Genomic DNA, 27239 nt, shown 5'->3' on the forward strand with positions numbered 1-27239 from the left:
AGGTGGGGGGAATATCGCAAGTTATGGGTTTAGCCCACCTAGGGTTATAGGTCATCTTCACCATTTCTTTGTGTGTCCTTCAACAAGTCCTCTTTCTCTCTAAGTTCTGTGACTTCATCTGTAAAATGGGGATAATGAGAGAGCCTCACGGGGTTGCTGGGACAGTTAAATTAGACAGTATGTTAAAGCATTTGGTTGGCACACGTAAGTGCTCAATAAACGTTAAGTTCATATTTTCACTAGTTATACCAACACACAGTAGATTTGGCCACATTCTACTGTAACATAGAAATCTAGCACTAAATGTCTTATCATTCCCCTAACATAACCGTTTTTTGTTTGTTTGTTTGTTTGTTTTGAGACAGAGTTTCCTGCAGTCGCCCAGGCCGGAGTAGAGTGGTGCAATCTCGGCTCACTGCAAACTCGGCCTCCCGGGCTCAAACAATTCTCATGCCTCAGCGGCCCTAGTAGCTGGGATTACAGGCATGAGCCACAATGCCCGACTAATTTTTGTACTGTTAGTAGAGATGGGATTTTGCCATTGTTCAGGCTGTTCTCAAACTCCTGGCCTCCAGTGATCCACCTGCCGTGGATTCCCAAAGTGTTGGGATTACAGGTGTGAACTACCATGCCCACCTCACAACCCAGTCACTTTGAAACCCTGCGTTTGCACACATATTGTTCCCTCTCCTTGGAAAGAGTTTTCTCTCCTATTTCTGCGAGGCAAGCTCCTACTTAGCTTTCAAGACCCTGATCAAATGTCCCTTCCTCTGGGAAGCCTTTCTGGATTCACTCAGGCAGTGACTCATCTCACTGATAGCTCCTTCAGCACTTTGTTCATTATCTCTGATCTAGCAATTACCTCTTCATACTGTGACTTATTGGGTCTTACCCCTCTACAAAACCACCTTCCCCACCCACACTGTGAGCTTCTGGTGGGGGAACAGGGGAAATGTACATTCATTAAACTGGCTCCAGTTCCTAGCTGAGTGTCCAGACCAGGCAGAAGCTCAGAAAAGGCAAGTTAAATGGGCAGAAGGATGAATGAAGGAATTCGTGAATGAATGAAGCTCTGGGGCTCAGTTAAGACCTTCCTGACTCTAAGAATCCTCCTTCAATATCACACAACATGGGGGACCTAGCCTGCTTTTTATGCATCCGTCTGCCTCAGTCCCCACGCCTTTATGTTCCCTCCCAGATAAAGGGCACTGTCAGCAGAAGCCTAATCTGGATAAAGCTTCGTCCCTGAGTTGACTGCTGAGGACACAGGAAGTGTAGTGAAGAGGCTGGAAGATCTGGTTCTGTCTGCTTCACTGACTGGGTTGCCTGGACTCTTCCTCACTTCACCCCTGTCCAGAATGTGTACCATTGAAGATGCACTTCCTAAAAACACCCCCAGGGGCTTTGCCCAGGGCACCGAGAGGAGAATAAATCATATCTGGACAAGAAAGATCATACTAGCCTGAGTGCAAACGCTTAATGGTGTAGTGAAATCTGACCAATCCCATTAGGGGTTTGTTTCTGTTTTCTGTTTGTTTTTTGAATAGAGTCAGGGTCTTGCTGTGCTGCCCAGGTTGGAGTGCAGTGGCTATTCACAGACACAATCATAGTGTACTACTGCCGAGCTCCTGGGCTCAAGTGATCTTCCTGCCTCAGCCTCCCAAATAGCTGGGAATACAGGTGTGCACCACCATGGCCATCAAGTTTTGAAAATATAAAAATAAGTCTTGTTTTTGTGTAGAACATTATGGTTTACAAAGTGCTCTTGTGTATATTAGGGCCTCATTTAATCCTCAACAGTACTTCAGTGAGGTAAGCCAGGTAGGCATGAGAGGTCCAGCAGGCCAAGGAGGCCTGGAAATCAGGGCATTGGTCACCAGCTCACTGTAGGCAGCCCGGTGCTGGAATCCCGGTCTTGTGACCCCCACTTCCACAAGCTGGCTGCTGGCCCACCACTCACCTGATGGTTCCTGAGAACAGCACCGGTTCTTGAGGGATCACGGAGAGCTTGGACCGCAAGTCCTCCAGGCCAATGCTACAAATGTCCACGCCATCAATGAGAATGCGACCTGCCATGGGCTCCACGAGGCGGAAGAGAGCCACCCCCAAGGAGGACTTCCCTGTGGGGCGAGAACCAAGCAGGGCCTCAGTTTCCTGCATCTGCACTAGCGGAGGCACAGGTCACACGTGGAGATCGCACCTGGCCCGCTGCCCTCCATGGCCCATTCTTCATCACTGTGGGCCCTGAGAGGGTAGAACAGGGCTGGCGTCTCTGCTCCGGGTGGTACCCAGAGCCATGAGCAGCTTCTTACAGCCTATGCCAGAGGACACACGTGGGACCTCTGGATCAAAGCCAGCCCACAGACGTGTTTTGTTTCATACACCCAACATTAAGGTTATTTTTAAATTCCTTGCCAGCATTTAAAAAAATTCTAGATATAACAATTCAAATTGCATGTTTCTCTTGAAACTCAGTAGAACCGGCAACACTGGACCCATATCATCCCCCCAGCTCAGCTAGAACTCAGCGCAGCCACTTGGTTGAAACGGAGGCATTCTGCGGTCACCACCCGCCCTCCCCACTCCCCGTACATCATACCCAGACCCATGGCACTCAGCTATGTCACTTGCCAGGTCCCAAAGCATTGGAGGTTTCAATCCTGTTCTCAAAGATAAGCTCTATGAGGGTAGAAGCTGTGTGTCCTGTTTACCTTTAGCTTCCCAGGCACATAGTAGGTGCTCAGTAAATACCTACTGAATGAATATCGTCAGTAGGGTCAGAATCTACTGAGAGCTTCTCTCTGCCAGATCCCAGCCCTCTCAGGGTTTCCACCAATCAGCAGGCAGGTAGAAAATAGCAAGGGAACAACACACAAAAGGACATATCCGGAAGCTCTTCATGCTGCAACGGTGCGAACAGTGCAGGAGTGCCGAGGAGACGGAGACCAGGAAGGCTCTCATCATCCAGGGGGCTGCTGGAGGAGGCAGCTCTGGGGTGCCCAGGGGTGGGGGATAGGTGACAAGAACCAAGTCTGAACAGTATCTTCTGAACAGTGCAAAGAGGCAGAGGGAGGGGGACTTGGGCCAGATCTCCCAAAAGTGACAGGAGAGGAAGACAGGGAGAGAAACTGAGGAGGAGAAAGGAAAGTGGGAGAGGAAGGAGGAGACAGAGGCTGATGAGAGTGGTGCAGGAAAGGGATGGGGAGGGAGGAAAGGGGAGTCGGATTTGACTGTTTTCCTGCTGTTCACCCTAGCAGGGCCCTGCACTGCCCCTCCAAAAGTGCTCCTGCCCAGACCCCTCACGCCTCAACTTGAAACACCAGAGCCCAGGCATCCACAGCCCCGTAGCACTAACCCCATAGCACTAGCCCCGCAGCACTAGTCCCGTTACTCTGCATAACACCACCCTGTTTATTTCCTTCCTGGCAGCCACTGCAGCCTGCAGCTGTCATATCCACATCTTTATTTGCTGGTCTATTTAACATCTCTCTCCTCCATTGGAATCCCGTGACCACAGGAACCTTGGGTTTTGCTGAGCAAACACATGCTCCCAAATAAGTCTAGTGCCCAAAGGGCAAAGGGGGTGCCAGGGATGCTCCCCTGGGAAGCTCAGCTCACCAGAGCCCGTCCTTCCTACGATGCCCACCACTTCACCGCTGTGGATGGTCAGGTTGATGCCATTAAGCACGATGGGTGTGTTTTCTCTGTATTTCATGTGATACTCCTGGAATGTGATTTCCCCATGCTGTGACCACCCCGGAGGACAACTTGTGCCTTCCATGTGGAAAGGAGCCTCCGAGACACACATCTTGTTTTTGAAGAAAGAAAAAGAAATCAATAGTCATCCATCTGGGCCCATCCCCTGCGGACCTGCCAGCTTCCCACTGTAGGGGGTGTGACCTACCCCAGCCTGCCCTGGGCCAAGGTCGAGCCCCCCTGCTGTGTAATCAGAGGAACATTCCCCACTCCCATCCCCTAAAACACACAAAATTTTCCCCAGAAGAGTGAGAAAGCTGCATAGCTAATTCCCTTGTTATTAACATAGAGCACTCTTCCTGATTTCCCATGTGACTCTAAAGAAGCAGAATCTAAGATAACAGTAAAGGCAGCAGAGACTTGCCTCTTAGGGGGGATTCATAGCTCAGAGCCCTTGTGCAGACTTAATCTCTATCCTCATCCTATGAGACAGGCCTTTTTAGAGGCATTTCCCAGGTGAGGAGATAGAGGCTCCAACAACTTGCTTAAGATCAACAACCTTACACAAGATAAGTTTAACAACTTACTGAAGACCACACAATTTCAGGCTGGAACTCAACCCAGATCTGCCTAACACCGAGCCCACTCTGCAATGAGTGCAGCTGGGTGTGTTGGAAAAAACACTGGAGAGGCAGTTGGGTCTGCCCCACCGGCTGCAAGCTACAGCTCTCCAGGCTGGTGCCATGTCACGGCAGCATCCCTGGGCAGGAAATCAGGGCTCTACAATGCATGAATTCCACTCCTGTGACGGCGCAGGAGACCTGCTTTGCAGACGGCGCTGCCAGCCCCAGCCTGTGTGATCTTAAGCAAATGCTCTGCCCGGCCCAACCTTGGTTTCCTCATATGAAAAATGTGGATACTCATTCAATCAACCTAATAAAATTGTTCCATGATCCCATGAGATAGTCTAGACAAAGGGCTTAGCACCATGCCTAGCCTGCAGAAAGGACTCAATCCCAATAATAAAGAACACGATGCAGCCTCACTGTGGGCTGCGCGGTGTGCTAAGTGCTTTACGTGTTATATCATTTCAACTTTGTGATGATCCGATGAAGTGATACTATCATCTTTCTCATTGCAGAGATGGGGAAAAGAGGGTTTGAATAAGTTTCCCAGTTATTCCGATGATTCAAATGGCAAAGTTTAGACTTGAACCCAGGAAATCTGGCTACAGAAACTGTGCTCTTAACCACCACGACATATATAGAAGAAATAATAGGAACAATGATTATTGTCATTATTATTGTACTGGGCAAACCTCTCATTTCTAAGAGGAGCAGATTATCTCCTTTTCCCCTCAGGAATGCCGTGAGGGATTTGGACAAAGTGAGCAGACAGGTGTGGAAGAGCTTCAGCGAGATGGTCAACAAAAGTCCAGGGAAGACAGGGAGGAAGGGCCAGGAGCCTGGAGCTTCCTGGGACAGTCTCAGGGCTCTGGGGCTGATGGGGCTTGCAGACATCACAGAAGTCATGCCCCAACTTGCAGACCTCCCCATGCCAGACCCAGACCTGAACCCCACCTTCATGTACTGTAGCATCCTCTCTGCAGCCATGAAGTGTGCCTCTGTCTCCGAGGCAATCCGGGAAGTGGCCTGGAAGTTGGATGCCATCTGGAAGGAAGGAGAAGTGTCAGGGGCTCAAGAGGCTGCTGGGGTGTGCTCAGGCTCTCAATGCTGCTGAAAACCACTGATTACCATTGCCCCGAGTGACCCCTGAAACCAAGATAACTTTCCTAGAAAGAATGGAGCAGAGGCCCTGGTGCCCTCGTAGCCCACTTCTGAGTTTAGCTGCCGCTGTAATGGGCAGTTCTGGGGGAGAACCTCCCCAGACGCTGTTCCCCCTCTGTGTGTCTTTCTGCTGAAGACCTCGGCCAACATCACGGCAGCCACCCAGCCCTGAACGAGGGCATCCCAGAAACCCAGGAGACATAAGGCTACTGAGAATGAGCTGTGACTGATGGGGAACAAGAGCTGGCAGAGATAAATGCTCCCATCTCCCAGTCTTTGAGAGCATGGTCCGTGGAATACCCCATACACTGATCAGGAGATCCCAAGACAGTTGAGCCCTAGTGACATAGAACAGGGACCCCAATGTCACACTCCCCTGATGATTTCCTCCTCCCCTGTCTCACTGGCCTGCTCCCTCAATCCTGGTTCCAGGGAGCACCTCCCAAAGAAGTCGCCTGCACCCGAGTTCCTGTCTCAGGTCCTGCCTTTGGGGAAACCCAGGCTAAAGGAGTTAGGGACTCTTGGGAATTGGAGGCACCAAAGATAAGGAAACTGAGGTTCCAAAAGAAGAAATGACATCCACAGAATCATCTAGAAGCTGGAGGCAGAGCTGGGTTGGAGTCCCAGTCTATATCCTCCATTATGCTGGTCCAAGAAACAGGCAAACAGGACATGCGGGGGTGCTGGGTATCACGTTCATCATACATTCACTCGACAAACTCTGGTGGATGGCTCTGTGCCAGGTGCTGGACCAGGCTCCATGTCCCAAAGGGCAGCAGACACAGGCCTGCCCTTGAGGAGCTCCCAGATGGATGGGAAGCCAGACAAGGCAACAGAGAATAAAGTGCAAAAGGGCGCATTCCACGACAGAGAAGCCCTGGAATGCCACTGGGATGCACAGGAGGGGCCCTAGATGAGGGCACAGGGAAGGATTCCAGGAAAAATCAGCACTGGAGTAACATTTTTCAGGTGAAGAAAGATGTAGCAGGCTAAACATGGGTAGAGAAGTGTGTTCCAAACGGAACAGCCTATATAAGCAAGCCCTGAAAGCAGGACATTAGCAGAATACATCAAGGCACCCAGAAGCCCTTTGGCTATGGCTGAAACAAAGGGTGTGGGAAGGAGGGGAAATACCATCTCAAACAAACAAACAAACAAACAGTCTATATATGGAAAATGTGGTAATCGTAGTTAAAACTATTATCTAATGACAAAGACGCTCCCCTTTTGACCCAAACTTGAGTCAGGCTCTTCCGAGTCTTCTGCTCGTCAGCCTTTCCTCTGTCTTTGTAGAACCCAATTTGAGCACGAATCCTGCTTAGTCAGGTTAGTGAAAATGTCCCACACCCTTTCAATCTGTTCTCACTCCCAACCCAGTATCTTTTCACCCCGGCCTCTCTTCAGCAAGAGTTTTGTTGTGTCCTTCTAGTGAGATTCCCTCATAACCCCAATGTTTCCTCTTAAAAACGTTCCCTCTACTGACTCCCCACTCATTCTCCCTACCACTGCAAAAGCCCATTGCAGTGTTTCTTATACCTAGTCTCCCAATAAAGTAATCCTTGCTACCTTTAAGAAACGTCATGAATAATTTTTTAACACTAGCTAAGGAAAAAAGCCTATCCTTAATGGGTCTAATCAAAGGTAGTTCATATATGTGGGATGTGTTTTAGAAATGGCTGTCAGAGCTGAACAAGTAATTTTTTTCTTAAAATTTTAAGACACTGGAGTTTTTAAAAAGTAGGAAAATTAATAAAGAAACATTTCTGAATTACAAAGGAGGTTTTAAAACCTGTATTACAAAATACCTAGAGTATAAGGAGAGAAAATCAGTGATGCCTATTAAAATAAAAACTCTAGATAAATTAAATTTAACAGTTTAATTGAGCAAAGAACGAGTCTCAAATTGGGCAGCTCCCAGAACCAGAATAGGTTCAGAGATACCCTGGCATATGGTCTGGTAATATTTAGGGACAGAAAAAGGAAAGTGACATACAGAAAACAGAGAGTGATGTACAGAAACAGTGGGACTGGTTACACCTTGGTGTTTGCTTTATTTAAGCACAGTTTGAACAGCTGACTTCCTGTGAATTGATGAAAATCTGTGACTAGTGTAAGAATAGTCTATTTATACATCTAGTTAGGCGGCAGTTTACTTTGTAAGAGGAAACCTTTAGGCCAAACGTAAGATATTATTATGTAAGGAGGCAGATTTAGGCTAAATTTGTGCCCAATTTGCCTGCCTTTCTCTTTTCCTTAGTAAAATGTGAAATGAAAGTAAATCTCAGGGCCCCCAACTCACTAAGCCAAAGGGAAAAGACAAGCTGGGAACTGTGTCTCGGAAACCTGCCTTCCATTTTGTTCCCAAATAAGACAGCTACAAAGACCAAAAAAGCTACATACCTCCCTCACAATTCCCCCACTTAGAAATTCCTTGTGGGCCCCAAGATCTTTACGCTGTAACAGTTCTGTTGAATTTTACCCCAGCAATGTAAATTAATAGCTTTATCTTTACATGTACAGGACTCAAACTCATCCCTCTGCTCACCTGAGACAAATGCATATCTGATGGCTTCCTGTGCACTATGTTTATTTTATCTTACACAGAAATACAGATTCACTAAGCTAGATGAATCCGTGACTATTCCTCTGCCCCCCTCTCACATGTGAATGGCTGATCAAAGACTCAAAAGAATGCAACCGTTTCTTATTTACCCATACCTTTTGTCTTTTATCTACCCAGACCGTTTAAAATTTCTACCTCTTTCCCCAATATCTGCCCATTCCCCGTGAAATACTGAAGCCCTCAACATCATCTTTGGAGAACCCTGGCAAACTAAACTTCTAAATTGATTGAGACCTGTCTCAGATACTTTCTGGTTTACCAAAGCATAAAAAGACATTCAGAATTTAAACAGCATCAGAAATACTCATCAGTATTCTGGCAGAAAATAATTTCTGCTAATCACTACTCAGATGAAGCTCCAAGGCAAACTGCTGAGTCCATGGAAGGATGAAAATTACAATTAAGAGCTTTGTAGCTATCAAACCTCTGCTTCTTACCCTACCTTCAGAGCAGGGATTCTACTGCCCACATCCAGAGCTTCTTTCAAAAATAATTCAGGCTGTTTCTCCTTTACTCTCCCCAACTAAAAGATTTTCTATATCAATCCTAGGGCTATAAATTCCTACCTATGAGGTATGACTGGAAATGGAAATAGCTGTGATACGACACATTCCTAGGAATGTGAAGTCACGGTGGGATGAACCGTGGGAGGAATGTACACTGAGAATCGTTCTTCAATAATAATTTCTGTCACACCTGTAATCCCAGCACTTTGGGAGGCCAAGGTGGGTGAATCACAAGGTCAGAAGTTTGATACCAGCCTGGCCAATATGGTGAAACCCCATCTCTATCAAAAATACAAAAATTAGCCAGGCGTAGTGGCGTGCACCTGTAGTCCCAGCTACTCGGGAGGCTCAGGCAGGAAAATCACTTGAACCCGGGAGGCAGAGGTTGCAGTGAGCCAAGACTGGGCCACTGCACTCCAGCCTGGGTGACAGAGCAAGACTCTGTCTCAAAAATAAATAAATAATTTCTGAAGAGAAGAACTACAGATGTCTGGAGGCAATCCAGGAATAGACTACAACAGAGTTCACTACACATGACTAGGTAACTGTCCTCTTTAGGTATGATATAGTATGATGATGCTTTTTAAAAAGTGTCTATTTTTTGTAGACAGACACTGAAATACTTACGAAAAGATGGTGATGTCTGGAATCTGCTTCAAAATAATCAGAGGCTGGGTGTGGGAGAATGGGAAGAAATAGATGAAAGAAGACATTAAAGCTGGGTGATGACTCCATAGGATTCATTATACTTCACTATACTATCTTCTCTGCTTTTGCTGTGGTTGAAATTTTCCACACCAGAAAACAAAGATAAAATAACATAACTAAAATCAGCTCTGAAAGCCACACACAATTAATACTATTATGATACTGTGAAATATACATTTAACTTTCATCTGTTTATTTCCTAGCAGGCAACTCCTAAAATCCTTGGAATCAACAAAGTGGTTAAGTATCATTTTATACGCTAGTGACTGTCTGGTGGCCGGCAGTCCCTCTGTAGTTTCAGGATGGGGGCTGGTCACAGGAAAGACCAAGGCATTATTAGAGGACTGAGGACTTGTCAGTCCCTCACCCCAACCCCTGGGGAGGGGAGAGGGGCTAAGAGTTGAGTTGATCATCAATGGCCAGTGATTTAATCAATCATGCCTATGTGATGAGGCCTCCATTAAAAACCTGAAAGGACTAAGGTCAGGAGGCTTCCAGGAAGGTGAATATGAGCACATCCAGGTGCAAGGAGGCTGGTGGACCCCAACTCCACTGGGATGGAAGCTCCTGTGCTGTTTGTTTGTATTCTTTAAAATACTGTTTCCCTGAGCTCTGAGAGCTGCTCTCGCAATAAGCAAACCTGAGAAGGGGCTTGTGGGAACTCCAATTTATAACTGGTTGGTCACACGTTCTGGAAGCCAACTCACGACTGGCATCTGAAGTGGGAGGCAGTCTTGTGGGACTGAGTGCTCAACCTGTAGGATCTGACGCTGCCTCCATGTAGACAGTGTCAGAATTGAATTAGAGGACACCCAGCTGTTGTCTGCTACTGAAGAACTGTTTGCTTGGCGTGTGGAGAAAAACCCCACGCATTTGGTCAGAAGTGTTCTGTGTTATAAGAGTGCAGCAGAAGAAACTGAGTTTGCTTTTCCTCTATATCCTCAACTACAGAAATTAAACCAGTGATAAAGACAAACTTGAGAAAAGTGTTCGGGACACAAAAGAAAAAGGGCTTTAGAGCCACGTAGGGGATAAATACGGGAGAAATTAAGAGATGCAATTCATAGCTAGTTGATATAACCAAAGAAGAGGTCTCAGTAAATTACAATAGGGAATAATTAAAGGAATAAAAATATTCTAGAAGGCCCTGACACTATGGATTGAAAAGCTTTAGATTCCTCCTCCTGTGCAACAGAAATGACGATGTCGTTAGAATAACACCTATAGAATTTTCAAGCAAAATTATCACTAGTTTAAAATATTTTACAATCTTGAATACATCTAATATATGTAACATATATAAGATATGATGCATAATAACAAAATGAACAGTTGTGAACCTACTACCCCATTTGTGAAGACATTTGTTTATCTATTTAGACCAATGGTTATAAAAGTGGAAAATGACCCCACCAAAGTGGAAGTAGAAAATATTAGTATTTGTATTTATCTTTTTGATTTACAAATACCAGAAAAAATTAGCTTGTAAATATTTAATATGTAAAATGGAATTGATGTCTTCACTTGGTATGCATATCATTTATGTGAGATATTCTGAGAGAAGAGTACAAGTTCCATAATGTCAAAGGCCGCCTGTGGTGCCCTCACTTATCTGCCTTAACTGTAATTACAGCACATTGCAGTCCATGTGTGCTGCCAAAGGAAAACATCTTGGGTCCCCAAAATCACTAGACTAAAGGAAAAAGTCAAGCTGGGAACTACTTAGGGCAAACCTGTCTCCCATTCTATTCAAACTCACCCCTTTGCTCACTGTGGTAAATGCATTATCTGATTGCCTCCTTTGGAGAGGCTAATCAGAAACTCAAAGGAATGCAACCCTTTGTCTCTTATCTACCTGTGACCTGGAAGCCCTCTCCAGCCAGTTGTCCCACCTTTCCAAACCAAACCAATGTTCGCCTTACATATGGTGATGGTTGTCTCAGGTTTCCCTAAAATATATATAATCAAACTGTGCTCTGACCACCTTGGGCACATGTAATCAGGACCTCCTGAGGCTGTGTCATTGGTGCGCACCCTCAACCCTGGCAAAATAAACTTTTTAAATTAACCGTCTCCAATTTTCTGGGCTCACAGTGCCTAACATTACAAATGGGAGGAGTGGCTTAAAAAGATTCCTGCAAAATATCATTGAAAAGGGTATAGGCAAAGGTATGAACCACACGAAAATAACGAAGTTGACACTTTTGTTTCTATAATAAGCTGCGATTGACATATTATGAAGTTAAAAACAATTATCTAATTAGAACACAGTGCTTTCACCGAAAATATAATTATCTTTTAAAATCGATTGTGTTTTACATAAAGTACATGATATTAGCACACTGGTACATATATATTATGTATCTATCGTATATACCTTTGTTATGGACTAAATTGTGCCCCCTCAAAACTGACAGAAGCCCTAACTCCCCAACTCTGTCTCCAAATGCAGTCAGGGTGAAGACTGCATTTGGAGACAGGGTGTTTAATAAGGTAATTAAGGTTAAATGAAGGTAAGAGTGGGCCCCTAATCTTATACAACTAGTACCCTTACAAGAGGAAGAAAGAGATTCCCCCCCCACAGGAATGCATGCACACAGATCATCTCCCGAGGACACAGCCACAAGTCCGTTGTCTGTAAGCCAAGGAGAAAGGCCTTAGGAGAAGCCAGATCTATAGACACCTTGATCTTGGACTTCTAGCCTCCAAAACCATGAGAAAATAAATTTCTGTTTTGTCTTTAAAGCTACCCAGTCTGTGATACTTTGTTAGGAATGTATTAGGAGCCTAATACATTCTAATTTTATTTACGTGTGTATTACTACATGTTATATTTAAATATATATGGGAATATATTTTCAAAACTTTTTACTGATGACACATATGAACAAAACATATTGAGGCTACTGGCGCAGACAACTAAGAAGCCTTCTCAAATATAAAAGGAATTCAAAATACAACTCATACACAAATCTTCAACTCAAGTAACCTGAAGATATATTCCAACTGAACAAGTGATAAACCAAAATACAAGGATCAGAAGCATGCAGTGAAATCATTCAGTCACAGAATCAAAACTAAATATGGGAGGAAGCACTTCTATTACAGAATGATAAAGTAAGAAACTGAAAACCTGCTCCTCCAGAAAAGCAATGAGAGCACTAGCAAAAACTGTCAAAATCAACTTTTTCAGAATGCTACATATTAACTTCTAACAATTTGAGGAGTGCTTATTCGAGAAAAACAGCTGAATCACAGTAAACGGAACAAGCTTTGTGATATTTTAACTTGCTTTACACTCATCCCTTTCTCTCAAGTTCATGGTAGCTTGAAAACCAACAGCCTCATAAGCCAGTAGCTGTGAAAACCGGTAGCCTAGCAACCTTGTAGCGGGTAGAAAAGGATTACTATCCTTCAAAAGCCCCATCCCCAGAGAACTGTCCCTGTCTGGCAGTTCCTTGGAAGAGCTCCATATCCTTAATTAACTTAACTCAGAGAACACTCTGTGAGAACAGTTTTATCCTTAGGACATTTGCCAGAAACAACCAGTGGCAATTGTTTAGCACTGCAGCTGCCTAGGCAATGATACTAGTTGGGACTAACGAGAGGCTGACCAAAAACTTAAATGGAAAAACTGGGAAATGAGATATTCACAGGGGCTTTGAAAAGCCTTCACATACACCTGGGAATCCAAAATTTCATGTGAACGTGCAGGTTCTAAGTATGTCCAGGACAGACCCAAGAAGGCCCAGAAGCTCATCTTTGGCAGACACAGGCTCTGCAATAGCAGGAAGTGAAGGCTAAGGTACAACTGCAAACCATCCGCCCAAGTGTGAAAGGCCCACTTCAATACTTACATAAGAACCCCTTGGGCAAAGAGTGGGAGAGCTACTGTCCAAGTACTTAAGGAAATCTCTCGTCACTAGCTGACCGCTAAACAAACTGAGCAACTTCAGAGGTCACATATTAACAAATAACACAGACTTTACGGGATGAAACCAGAAAGTCACTAAACAAATAGCAACAACAACAGCACAAACAAAAACCCCTTAAGGGTATATTATTCAATTATATATCAGATTATATTTAATATAAATATAATATTCTAAATATTCAGTTTCAACAAAAAAAAAATAGGAGACATAAAAAAGTATGGTGTAAACACAGTAAAAGAAAGAGATGTCAGCTGGGTTCAATGGCTCATGCCTGTAAGCCCAGCACTCAGGGAGGCCAAGGCGAGCAAATTGCTTGAGCTCAGGAGTCTTGAGTCCAGCCTGGGCAATGTGGCAAAACCCTGTCTCTGCAAACAAATTAGCCAGCCTGGGTGGTATGTGCCTGTAGCCCCAGCTACTCGGGAGGCTGAAGCGGGTGGATCACTTGACCCTGGGTAAGGTCGAGGCTGTCATGAGCCATGAGTGTGCCACTGCACTCCAGCCTGGGTAACAGAGCAAGATGCCGTGTCAAAAAAGAAAAAGAGAAGTCAATGGAAACCATCCCTAAGGAAGACATGTTGGATTTATTAGACAGAGATTTCAAATCGGCTATTAGAAATATGCTTTTAAAATATTCATAATATAAATTTTTATATTTATATTACAAATATGAATATTATTAATATCAAATTGGCTACTATAAATATGCTTTCAAATATTTATAATCCGTGTAATGCCACAGCATGGATTAACTTTGAGAACACTATGTGAAGTCAGTCCATTATAAAAAAATAAATACTGTATGATCCACATAGATGAGGCATATAGAGTAGTCACTCATAGAAACAGAAAAGAGAATGGTAACTGCCAGGGACTGAGGAAGGGAGAAAGAAATGAGGAACTGCTGTGTAATAAGTATACGGCTTCACTTTAACAAGATGAAAAAGTTCTGCAGATTGCCTGTACAACAATGTGAATGTGCTTAACATTACTGAACTGTACGCATAAAAGGGGTAAAAAATGGCACTTTTTCTGTTATATGTATTTTACTAAAATTAAAAAAACTAAAAGAAATTATGTCTAAAGAATTACAGCAAAGTATGAGAATGATGTCTTGACCAATAGAGAATACAAACAAAGATAAATAATAAAAATTTAAAAATAGAAATTTTGGAGTTGAGAAATACAGTAATTTGAAGGAAGGTAGGATTCGAGGAGAAGAAATTAAAAGAGAGGAGCTTTGGACCACATCATTTCCTACAAGGGGCAGTCAGTGAACTTTGTTCTTCAGCCAAGGTACAAAAGAGGGCCCTTTAATCTCTTCCTTTGGCTCTTAAAAGCAGCAGGAAATTCATTAATCAGATTCACTGAAATGCTTTTAGAACAACTGAAATTGCTCAGATGTCCCTTTCCTTTCTGTACAAGGATATGGTGTATGTACTATACAACTATAAATGTATAGGACTATTACATAATGTGAAATATAACATATAAAATATAAATATTAGTCAATGATATTAGTGAACATGTGTAAGAAACACTGAGATGATCTTGCAGGATTTCACCTCCCTGGAACTCAGCCCCTTACTACTGTTTCAGCTTTCCTATCACCTCTGCCAGCCAACTCCATCTTCTTGGGAACCTGGCCTCCCTACTGCCTGCTTTATGACATCATTCTCTCACCAAGCCTACTGCCACCTGGTAGAATCTTGGGGTAGATTTGCATCATCACAAGTGGCCAGTGAGCAGTGTGACCAGTAGCCTTTATACTGAACACACGCACTCCTTGGCTTCAGTCACGCAGACATCCACTAGGATCGTCTCTTCATCCCTTGTATCTACAGTTGATGTTTCTTCTTCTCTGACCATGTCAGGTAAAGAGAGAAACTTTCTTGACGGTTTTCCTTTGACTTCTTTCCCCCTAACTTCAGATTTCTTTACCCGTATAGTCCCAAACAGCTTGGAATAACAGGGAAGGTTATTCCTTCCCTCACTAGAAATGGTTATTCCTTCCCTCACTCATTCCTTCCCTGCACTAGAAATCTAGAGACCTCATTTCACTTTTGCCTTTGACATTTACTAGCTGTGTGACTTTAGAGGACTCTTTTCTTCTCTCACAAAATCTGTTCCCTCATCTGTTACATTAGGATAATAGATTGGTTATTCCTTCTGGCCCCTTTCTTTTCTAATGCTGAGTCTTAAAGGGCACACGTAGAGAAAATGAAGGCAGACGCTTTTTGAGTGTGTCTCTTTCAACAGAAACAGAGGGAAAACCTAAGTGGCGTAGAAAACTAGCAACATATTCTGAGGTGTTTCATGTGTAATAGTCTCCCTCCACTAATATTTCAACTTCACTATTTTAAATTCAGTGATGTTTTAAATACTCAGCCAGTCACGGTGGCTCACACCTGTAATCTCAGCCCTTTGGGAGGACATCTCCCTAACTAATATTTCAACTTCACTCTTTGATATTTAGTGATGTGTAGTGATGTTTTTAATATTCAGCTGGGCACGGTTGCTCCCGCCTGCAATCTCAGTGCTTTGGGAGGCCGAGATGGGAGAAACACTTGAGCCTAGGAGTTCCAGACCAGTCTGGGCGACATGACAAGACCTCATTTCTACAAACTTTTTAAAAAACCAGCCAGGTGTGTGGGCATGCCAGCTACTCAGGAGGCTGAGGTGGGAGGATCAGTGGACTGTTTAAGCCCAGGAGGTTGAGGCTGCAGTGAGCCATGTTCGCACCACTGGACTTCAGCCTGGGTAACAAGGTGAGACCCTGTCTCAAACAAACAAAAGTAATATTCACGTTTTGGAGATTCCTATCTGAACTAGATGGAAAGAGAAAATGAAGACTACTGGGTTATAAGGAGGCAAGATATCCTAGGGTAAGGAATTTGGCATTTTAAATGAAAGAAGAAAGACCGGGTCCCCTACACTTACCCTTGGGATATGCCCTGGAGAATGACACAATGATTTAAAGAGCAAAAACTACACTTTAAATTTTAGAAGAAAAGCAGAAAGACAACAGAGCAAAATCTACTCTGAATAGGGCAAAATGAAGTTGGTTTTAGCAAATGCTTAGATCAAGAAACTAGGAGGAAACAGGCTAGAATAAAGTATCCCTGGAAAAAGCAGCTTATCAGAAGTCACATTCAGTTGTTTTATTTCTTTTGCGTTTTTGAACAGAGATGACACTTGGCAGCATTTAATATCAATATTTTAGAAATGTGTTTTAGGAATGATGCTTCCAGGCCGAGCACAGTGGCTCATGTGGCAATCCTAGTATTGTGGGAGGCCGAGGCGGGCAGAACACTTGACGTCAAGAGTTAGAGACAAGCCTGGCAAACACGGCGAAACCCGGTCTCTATTAAAAATACAGAAAGCTAGCCAGGTGCAGTGGTGTCTGCCTATAATCCCTACAATCAAGGTGAGTACAAACAGCAAGAAAGGAGAGGATTAAACACAGTATTGAAAGGGAGGGTCAAATCGATAGCTGAGTGGTAAGTCCATGGATAGGCAGAATTTAAGTCCTGAGACTTCAACCACTATTCTTGGGCATTGCTCTCCATTTTCAGAGTCTATCTAAGAACACCTTTTCAGTGGGAAAGTTGAACACTACAATGGCCATCTATGCCACACAGAAGAGAGTCCCAAGAGATGCCACACTTTTTAGTGGCCTGGCTGATCAGTTCCCCTGCACCAGCACTCTGTAACTTCCTTCCCTAATCTATTACTTTAGTGTCTCTGGAAGGCACTTCAGAACTCTTATTTTCGCAGGGACATTTTGATTTTCCTTAACTTACAATAGGATTTAAGACCTTGTGCTTACAGATCCTCTCCAAAACAAACAGGCTCAGAATCTGGGCTTGCTTATGTATTTCACGAGGAAGGGCTCCACTCTCTCCCCTAGTATATGGTGTAAAGGGTGTTCTTTTTCCCTCAGGAGAGTGGAGAGAATGGAAAGGACCCCGTATGAGAATATGAGGCTTTATAAAACATCTCCTATTTAAAAATCACTTTCGCTTTTTATTTGGCTTACAACAACCCTATGAAATCCAAAGAAAGCCAAGAAACAATCACATCAAATGATAACCAGTAAGAGAACAGTCACTGCCTATCCCCTAATGCAGGGTCTTGTCCATGGTCATGAAGAAGAGCTAGTAGAAATGCCTTGCCCACGTTACAAAGCTATCCAATTGCTGCATCGGTGTGTAGGGGGAGCATCTCACTTACCAGGGACTGACTTCTTCCTTGATTCCTTTGTAGTGATGAAAACTTCCCTGGGGATGGATACTTCCCTGGGATTGCAATCTCCAAGCCAGACATTTTGTCTGGCACGAACTTCAGAATTCTCCAAGTCCTGCGGTAGCAGAAATACCCAGATACTTGAGAGTAATGCAACACCTGACCTTGGCGACATTTCAACGACAGCTCCAGTCCAGAGTCCAACTAATCTCTTGACACTGTCTCCGGCTCCAAGCCAGGACAAAACCGAGAATAAGAATTTGGATGAGATTAAAACCAAGCTTTCAAAGCCTCTAGATGCCTACCAGTTCCCAACAGAAAATCAAGAGCCTCCACTGCTTCCTTTAGAAATCCCTGATAGCCACCAGCTTCTGTCCTGCATTGATCCCCTTGGCCAAGAGGAGCAGCCTGGTTCCGAAAACACCAATCTGAGAAAGAACAGCCTGAGTCTTGAGGGCCAAGGGATACTTGAAAATGGGATGGAGTCTAGCAGTGATCCTGCAGACATCACTACATTGGTGGAGGATACTCCCCTCCCCTCCAGCTTCAGTTCCTTACAAGAGCTTGACCAACCCTCTGCAAAGAAAGCCAAAGATCCCAGTGCCATCGAGGTAAATCAGGTGCAGGAAAAGTCAAGCGTCAGAAAGGGTCACTCTCATCAAGTCAGGAAGAACAAGCATAAAGCTGCCGAGCCTATCCAGGGTGCTCCCAAGGCCAAAATCCAGCCAAAGGACACAGAGAGCCTATTACAGGGAGAAGTGACTGTTCGTGGTGCTACCGCCAGTGACGGCGCTTCTGTGAACAAGAGCAAGCATTCTAGCAACAAACGTCACAGACCTCACAACAAACCTCACGCATCCAGCAGGAGCAGCACAACTAAGAGGCACGGGCAGGAGAAGACCAAAAGGAGCAGAGAGAACAGCTCCAAAAGATCTGAACACAGTGAGGAGTCAGGGACCAAAGTCAAGGTAGAAGAGAAGCAAGCCATTCCCAATATGAAGCGCAAGAAAGATCAACCTGAGCTTAGCCGAGACACCTTCAAAAAGCCACGAAGCTCCCTGGACGTGCACGTGGTAGAGTCCACGCAAGTTTTCCATGCACTGGGGAAAAAGACCGACAAGAAAACTGGATTCTCTTCCTCCCGGACTCTGGGAAGCTCAAGCAACACCCAGAACCCTCGGCCATTCTCAGCTCTCAAACCATGGCTGGATACCCGACGTGAGGGGAAAGGCCCGGAGAAAACTCAAGTCAAGGCCCAGAAACTGGATGATAGTGCTGAAAAAGAGTGTCCATCTCCATCCCAGTATGAGTTGCCACCACCTGGGAAGGTCAAGTTGATACCGTTGCCCTTTCTGACCCTGGACAAACCTCAAGTTCGACGTGTTTCTCGGCGGCCACACCCTCCGGCCTCACGTAGGCCTGCTGTGGCTTGCCCTGCTCCACCTGGTTCTACTAAGTCAGCTCAGTCGACTGCAGTCAGTCTGTCCCAACCGGCTTCTACCAACACATCTCTGACACGTCCTGCCAGACCAGCTCAGCCAATTTCGACCAATGGAACCCAACGCGGTTCAGCCAATCCTAACCAGCCTCCTACTGCCTCTCAGTCTGCTGCTTCTAGGCCAGCATCCTACAAAATACCATGTTGCTCTTCTTTCCAGCGGGAGCCTGTTTCCACTGCTGTGACCAATCTCCAGTCACTGGCCAAGCCTCAAAATCAATTTCTAATCCAAGACTTCAATTTACAACCCAGGCCACGGAGTACACCCGACATCTCTGGGCCAGCAGTGTCAACGCCCATCACAAAAGAGCAGAGGCCAGAGCGTAAGGCCATGAAGAGGAAGCTCAGCAAGAGCGTGAGAATGCTGCCAAATACACCTCTTTGGGAAAACCGCGGTTCTTCATCTAAAGGGAAAAAGATATGTAAATTTCTCAATACTATGGCTACAGAATCTAAGAGGTGCTGAGACTGTTGGCTTGACTCTGGATACCAGCTGCTTTTCCAAATACATAGATACATAACAATTTATTGATTCCGATAACATACTTTTCAAACTGAATAAACAAATCCATTAGGATTAACAGATAAGTAATAAAGAGGCTCTTAAGTTTTGAGATGCTGTTGACTGTGGGTTTTCTTTGGTGGGGTAGGGATCAAAGGCTGCCTTAGAAGGAATTATGGCTGGGCAAGGTGGCTCATGCCTGTAATCCCAGCACTTTGAGAGGCCAAGGTGGGTGGGTCATCTGAGGTCAGGAGTTCGAGACCGGCCTGGTCGACATGGTGAAAGCCATGTCTACTAAAAGTAGCTGCGTGTGGTGGTGGGTTCCTGTAACCCTAGCTTCTCAGGAGGCTGAGGCCAGAGAATTGCTTCAACCCGGGAGGTGGAGGTGCAGTAAGCTGAGATCCCACCACTGTCCTCCAGCCTGAACAATGCAGCAAAACTCCAGCTGAAAAAAAAAAAAAAGAAAATGGAGGAACTAAAATTTGAATGGGAGAATATCAGCAGAATTGAGGAAAGAGGAAGGAACATGGTCCTAGACTAAGAAGGTCAAAAGGGGAGAGATTTCATGGGCTTATACAAACAATCAGAAATGGGGGAAATTGCAGAAGTAAGATGCAGAATCTGAGGTTAGGACTAAAAGAATAAAATTGGGATAGAAGTTGAAGATGGCAGAAGATAAGGCTGGGTGGACCAAAAGAAATGTACAAAATCTCCCATGGATGATGGCCTTATGTCTCATGGCCTATCAGATAGGTGTTTGAGAAAAGAAGATTCAGGTCTCATCTCCAACAGGTTTGGGTTACCTTATACATACATGACCACAGGTGGGAAACGTCAGTGCAAAACAGGGGAATCTACCACCAGGGGAACGGCAAGGGCTCACAGTTCTAGGTGTAGCTGATAACCTGGGGCCCAGACAAGCAAACGGCAGCAGCTTGAAGCTGACCCAGAAAAGACCCTGGAGTACAGATCACCATTGACTCAATACCCATGCACAGGTCAGTGAGATGTACTACTTCAGTTCACCTTCACAACAACACACAAGACCAGTAACACTGTGCCACCTTCCTAGTGAGGTTCAGCAATGGGCTTGGGTCACACTGCATGCAAAGGGGTAAGGCCTGTGGGTCTCAGAAGTCCTCAGCGTTTACGAGCGCCTGTAGACAGTCAACCTGGGTTTGAGACCACAGCATCCGGAGGTTAGAGGCAGACGAACTCAAGCTTCAGGAGGGATTTAAATATTAAGAGGCCCGCCAGGTCCTCCTCCATCCGTTCCAGCACGTGCAACCTTCTCGGCCATCACCATTAACTGAAGTACCAGAGAAAAAACGGCTTGGAGCGTCCATTTTCACAGGATGAGTGGTGGGCGCGCCTGTGCCCTGAGTCGCCCTCCAAAAGCCGCAAGACGCAGTCGCCCAACTGTGTGGAGACGCTGCTTAGTGGGAGGGGACCCCGCCTGGAGGCACAGCGATAGGCAGAAAGGGTTCAGGGAGGTAGGGGGAGGGCGGGATAGGAACGGTGGGGGAAGGGAAGATGAGGGCAGTGAATGGTCTCCATGAGGAAATCAGTGATTTACTTCTTAAAAATTAGTTTCTCATATATAATTTACATAACAAAAAATTCACTGTTCAAAATCATACTATTCAGCAAGGAGTGATCTGTAATCCAGCCGTCTTGGAGGCTAAGGCGGGCGAACCACTTAAGCTCAAGAGATCGAGACCATTCTGGTCAACATGGTGAAACCCCATCTCTACTAAAAATACAAAAAAAAAATGAGCTGGGCATGGTGGCGCGTGCCTGTAATCCCAGCTACTCAGGAGGCTGAGGCAGGAGAATAGCCTGAACCCAGGAGGCGGAGGTTGCAGTGAGCCGAGATCGCGCCATTGCATTCTAGCCTGGGTAATGAGAGCGAAACTCTGTCTCAAAAAAAAAGAAAAGAAAAGAAAAGAAGTTCAACCAGATACAAGAAAAATCTGAACACTAGTACAAATAAGTCAGAAAGTCAATTCAGGATATAAATGAGATATTTACCAAAGAGATAGACATTTTAAAAAGAAAACCAAACAGAATTTCTATAAATAAAAAGTTCATTGAAGGAATTATAAAATTCATTTGAAAACTTCAACAACAGACTAGACCAGGCAGAAGAAAGTACCTCAGAATTTTAAGTTAGGTCTTTTGAATTAATCCAGTCAGACAAAAAGTAAAAAGAATTTTAAAAAATGAGAAGAGCTTTTGAGAAGAAAGACATTACATAAGACCTCGGAAACTACGAAATCATAGTTATTCCCAGGGGAGAAAAAAAGCAAAAAATTCAGAAAACCTATTTGAGAAAATAATTCAGGAAGCCTTCCCTAGTCTAGCAAGTGATCTAGACATCCAGACACAAAAGGCTCAACAAACTCCAGCCAAATTCATTGCAAGAAGAATCTCACCATAGCATCTAGTCATCAGGCTGTCTGAGGTCAATGTGAAGGAAAAATCCCTAAATACAATAAAAGTGTCTAGTCACTTACACAGGCAAGAAACGACATCAAACTAACAGTGGAATTCTCAGCAGAAACTTTAGAAGCCAGAAGAGACTGGGATTCTATCTTCAAAGTGCTTAAAGAAAATGGTCAAACTCTAATTTTGTATCCTGCTAGTGTAAGCTTCACAAATGAAGGAAAAATAGTGTTTCCCAGACAAGCAAATGAGGGAATTCATCACCACTAGAGTGGTCCTATGAGAAATGCTTAAGGAAGTTCTAAACATGGGAACAAAAGGTTGGTATTCTTTCATTAAAAACACATGAAACTCACAAGTTTTATAAAACAATTATACAAAAAAGGAAAAGAAATTAATCAAAGTGCAACATGACAGAACTCCAGAAAATCACAAAGTGGGAACAAAAAACAAAGAATCTACAAAGCTGGCCAGTTGTAGCTCATACTTGTAATGCCGGCACTTTGGAAGGCCGAGGCAGGCAGATCACCTGAGGTCAGGAGTTCGAGACCAGCCTGGCCAACATGGCAAAATCCTGTCTCTACTACATATACAAAAATTAGCTAGGTGTGGTGGCATGCACCTGTAATCTCAGCTACTCGGGAGCCTGAGGCATGGGAATCGCTGGAACTTGAGAGGTGGAGGTTGAAGTGAGCCCAGATTGTGCTGCTGCACTCCAGCCTGGGTGTCAGAGCAAGACTCTTGCTCAATAAATAAAGAATCTACAAAGCAATTAGATAGCAATTAACATTATGACTGGAACAAACCTCAGGCATCAGTATGAAGCTTGAATGCATCACTTCAAAGATATAAATTGGTGCAACGGACCAAACAACAACAACAATGATATGCCGCTTACAAGAAATCTGCCTTACTGTTAAAGACACATAGACTGAAGGTAAAGTGGTGAGGGGTGGAATTTTCCATGTAAAAGTAAACCAAAAGCAAGCAGGAGTAGCTATACTTATATTAGATAAAACAGACTTTAAATCAACAATAGTTTTTTTTAAAAAAGGTCAGTATATAATGACACAGCTATCAACTGAACAAGAAGAAATAATAATCCTAGGTATATAATATACAGGCACCCAAAACTGGAGCACTGGATTAATAAAACAAACACTATTAGACCTAAGAAAAGAGACAGATAGCAATACAATAATAACGTGGGACTTCAACACCCCACTGAGAGCACTAATAGATCACGGAGACAGACAGAAAGTCAACAATGAAACACCGAACCTAAAACAAAATGGACCTAACAGACATTTACAGAACATTCTACCCAACAACCACAAAAGATACATTCTTCTCATTAGCACATGGGACATTCTCCAAGACAGACCAAACATTAGGCCATAAAACAAGTCTCAACAAATTAAAAAATATATCAAAATCATATCAAGTATCTTCACACAACAGAATAAAACTAAAAATCAATTTGAAGAGGAACTCTCAAAAATATACAAATACATGTAAATTAAACACGCTCCTGGACAACTTTTGGGTCAATGACAAAATTGAGAGGGAAATTAGGCCAGGCGCAGTAGCTCACTCCTGTAATCCCAGCACTTTGCGAGGCCAAGGTGAACGGATCACCTGAGGTCAGGAGTGTGATACCAGCCTGGCCAACATGGTAAAACCCCATCTCTACTAAAAATACAAAATTTAGCCAGGTGCAGTGGTGGACTGTAATCCCAGTTACTCGGAGGCTGAGGCAGGAGAATCGCTTAAACCCGGGAGGCAGAGGTTGCAGTGGACCAAGATCATGCCACTGCATTCCAGCCCAAGTGACCAAGCAAGGCTCCATCTCAGGGGGCAAAACAAAGAAGAGGGAAATTAAATTTTTTGAGGCTGGGCATGGTAGCTCATGCTTACGTCTATTAACTATTCCACACTCTATGTTTACAGGCACACACTCCATACTGTTTTCTATAGAGGTAGTACTACTTTACACTTCTCCCAAAACTATATAAGCACCCTCTTTTCTCCAAATCCTCACCAACATCTGTTATTTTTCTGACTTTCTAAAAATAGCCCTTTTGACTGGTGTAATATGATATCTCGTTGTGGATTTTTCATTTCTCTGATGATTAGTGATGTTGAGCATTTTTCTCATATGCTTCCTGACCATTTGTATGTCTTCGTTTGAAAAATGTCTTTCACGTACTTTGTCTACTTTTTAATGGGGTTACTTTTTGTATTTTGCTGTTGTTGTTGAGTTGTTTCAGTTCCTTGTAGATTCTGGATACTGGTCTCCTGGATATGTAATCTGCAAACATTTTTGCTCATTCTGCAAGTTGTCTGTTTACTCTGTTGATTATTTCTTTTGCTGTTCAAAAGTTTTTTAGTTTAATTAAGTCTTATTTGTCTACTTTTGGTTTTCTTGCATTTGTTTTTGAGGTCTTCGTCACGAATTCTTTGTCTAGGGCAATGTTCAGAAGAATATTTTTCTAGATTTTCTTCCAGTGTGTTTTAGTTTTAGATTTTACATTTAAATCTTCGATCTCTCTTGAGTTGATTTTTTTTTTTTTTTTTTTTTTTTTTGAGACAGAGTCTCAGTGCAATGCCCAGGCTGGAGTGCCATAGGGTGATCGCGGCTCACTGCAACTTCCACCTCCTGGGTTCAAGTGATTTTCCTATTACAGGCATGCGCCACCACGTCCAGATAATTTCCATATTTTTAGTAGAGAAGGGGTTTCACCATATTGGCCAGGCTGGTCTCAAACTCCTGACCTCAAGTGATCTGCCCACCTCGGCCTCCCAAAGTGCTGGGATTACACGTGTGAGCGACCCCACCTGGTCTCTTGAGTTGGTTTTTATAAAATAAGAGAGAGTGGTTCAGTTTCATTCTTTCTGCATATGGCTATTCAATTTTCTCAGCACTATTTATTGAATCGGTTTTCCTTTCCCAGTGTACATTTTGGTCTACTTTGTCAAAGATCGGTTGGCTGTAGATTTTTATTTCCAGTTTCTGCATTCTGTCCTATTCATCTATGTGTCTATTTTTATACCAGTACCGTGCTTTTTTGATTAATATAGCTTTGTATCCCAATGTTAGAGGGAAGTGTTTGGGTCACAGGGGCAGATCCCTGATAAATGGTTTGGTGCCTTCCCCAAGGTAATGAGTTCATGTGACAGCTGGTTGTTAAAAGGTGCCTGGCTCTTTTTCCTTTCTCTCTTGATCCCTCTCTCGCCATGTGACATGCCTGCTCTCCCCTTTGTCTTCCATCATGATTGTAAACTTCTTAAGGCCTCACCAGAAGCAGATGCTGGCACTGTGCCTCTCATACAGCCTGCAGAACTCTGAGCCAAAAACCTCTTTTCTTTATAAATTACCCAGCCTCAAGTACTCCTTTACAGCACAACAAAATGAAATAACAACATCTACATGTTTCATGAATAACTGTTAAATCTGTATTAATTTTCTCTTCTTTTAAACCAATTTTTCAGGTGACTTCTATGAGAATAATCAGAAACTAATATGTACCAAGGTTATTTCTGTTTGATGTAACTTCCTCTAATAAATACTATATTCTTTAAGAATAAAGTAATTGAGAATGCTATGTATTATGAGAAACTTTATAAGGACTGATTATAATATGAATCCTTCTTTGCTTAAGATAATTTTCAAGAAAAAATCTTGCTAGATATAAATTGAACATATATGATACATGGCTACTTAAACACATGAACATTTAGCCTGTTTAGAAACACCCAAGTATGAAAAATTAAATACATGGAACATTTGTGTCTTTCTTGGCAAAAGGTAGGCAAAAAGCAGAATAAAACTAATTCCTCAACCTAACAAATACCCTAGAAAGGAAAAGGGCAATTCAGAAAATACTAATAACATGCAGAAAAACAGAAGGAGCATTCTTTTAAAGAAACAATTCTCATACTTTATAGGTAAGTGATTGAAACCATAAATGTTCCTCATCTAACACAGATTGATCAACTCTAAATCTCACCTGCTTTTTCAACTCCCGGCTATTATTTAGTCTCTTTAACTGCCAGTTAAGACTCCACAAATACAAAGACAACTGTTCACAGACCAGTGCTTCTGGGCCTATTCCAGAAAGCTCGATACACTGGAGGTTTCTGCCTGTTTCGAAGCTGGTGGCCCAAACTTACTTTTCTTCTTGGCAGTAACTCCAAGTTCCGCCTTATTATTATTATTATTATTCTGTCTCTCGTGCTTGAATTAGGAAAGCTTTATTTTTAACATTAAAAATAACTCCCACACTGTATTACTTGAAGTTTCTAAAACAACTGTTTTGTTTTATACTCTAATTTTAAATTTATTTCTTAATGAGAAACTTTTCATTACTAAGCTCCATTTGAACTTTGCGCTATGAAAACTTAACACAGACTCTTTTGTAGAAATTATTTTTTGGTTTGGTTGAGGTCATAAACACCAATTCAGGACACCTAATAATTATTCTACTAAGGGCTAGAGAATGGTTGTTGCTTACTTAAGGGTATCTCGTGAGGTAAGAGCCAACTAGAGTCCATACCTGTGCCTCTAGTAAAGACTACACCCAGAGTCATCTCCAAGAGACAAGCATTTATTCTAATTATTCATCTGGAATGCTCTTGCTAATATCTTAACTAAGCAAATCTGCTTAATTATATTATCATTTAGAAGATGTTCTGTGATTACATATTTAAAAAACCACACAAATAAATATTCCATGAAAAACCGTAGTTCTCACACAGTTCACCAACTGAACAATTCCTTGAGTATTTGTGGGTTATTTAAAAATAGCTAGTATAATCAAAGATATTGTTAGAAATATTCTAATGGATATATGTATAAACATTAAGCAATGTATAATTATGCAAAAGTTTCGCTTGACACTGAATTCCTCTGAGTGTATTATTCTAAGTTCTAAAATACATCGTCTAAATCTTAAAGGCAATTTTCAAAATGTTTTATCTAATAAACTCACTTCATCCTCTACCTTCTGTTACATCACAGACAAGAACAAAAACATATAGGCTCAGTTGCTTGAGACCACAGCACAAAGGAAGTGTAAGAATAAAAGGGAAATTCAGGAGCATCTAGATCTAGGTCTTAACTTTTATAGACCTCAGTTCTTGACTGTCATTGTCATCTACACCAGTGATTTCCACCCTTGATAGGTACTCCCTCACCTAGAACATTTTTTTAAAATTCAAATTCCTATAAATGGTAGTCTGAACATATGTTTATCTCTATAATTCCGGTATTAAATGACAAATTGTATTAAAATGAC

General features: G+C 43.2%; 1 protein-coding gene across 5 annotated transcripts in view; it reads right to left on the reverse strand.

Moving 5' to 3' along the window:
* LOC135277225 (ATP-binding cassette sub-family C member 11-like) overlaps positions 1 to 27239 on the reverse strand; it is a 71928-nt gene that overhangs the window by 3254 nt on the left and 41435 nt on the right. For 4 of the 5 annotated variants that reach the window (XM_064383004.1, XM_064383007.1, XM_064383006.1 and 1 more), the window contains exons 6-9: positions 9240 to 9283; positions 5277 to 5366; positions 3619 to 3808; positions 1961 to 2120 (exon numbers count right to left, since the gene is read on the reverse strand). In XM_064383004.1, the coding sequence (XP_064239074.1) occupies positions 1961 to 2120; positions 3619 to 3808; positions 5277 to 5366; positions 9240 to 9283 (484 nt within the window). The remainder of the gene's footprint in view (positions 1 to 1960; positions 2121 to 3618; positions 3809 to 5276; positions 5367 to 9239; positions 9284 to 27239) is intronic. The other variant, XM_064383008.1, reaches the window with a different exon arrangement.

The sequence above is a fragment of the Aotus nancymaae genome, unplaced genomic scaffold (genome assembly GCF_030222135.1).
Source record: "Aotus nancymaae isolate 86718 unplaced genomic scaffold, 86718_ANA_hifiasm-v0.15.2.pri h1tg000030l, whole genome shotgun sequence".
Taxonomy (NCBI): Eukaryota; Metazoa; Chordata; class Mammalia; order Primates; family Aotidae; genus Aotus; species Aotus nancymaae.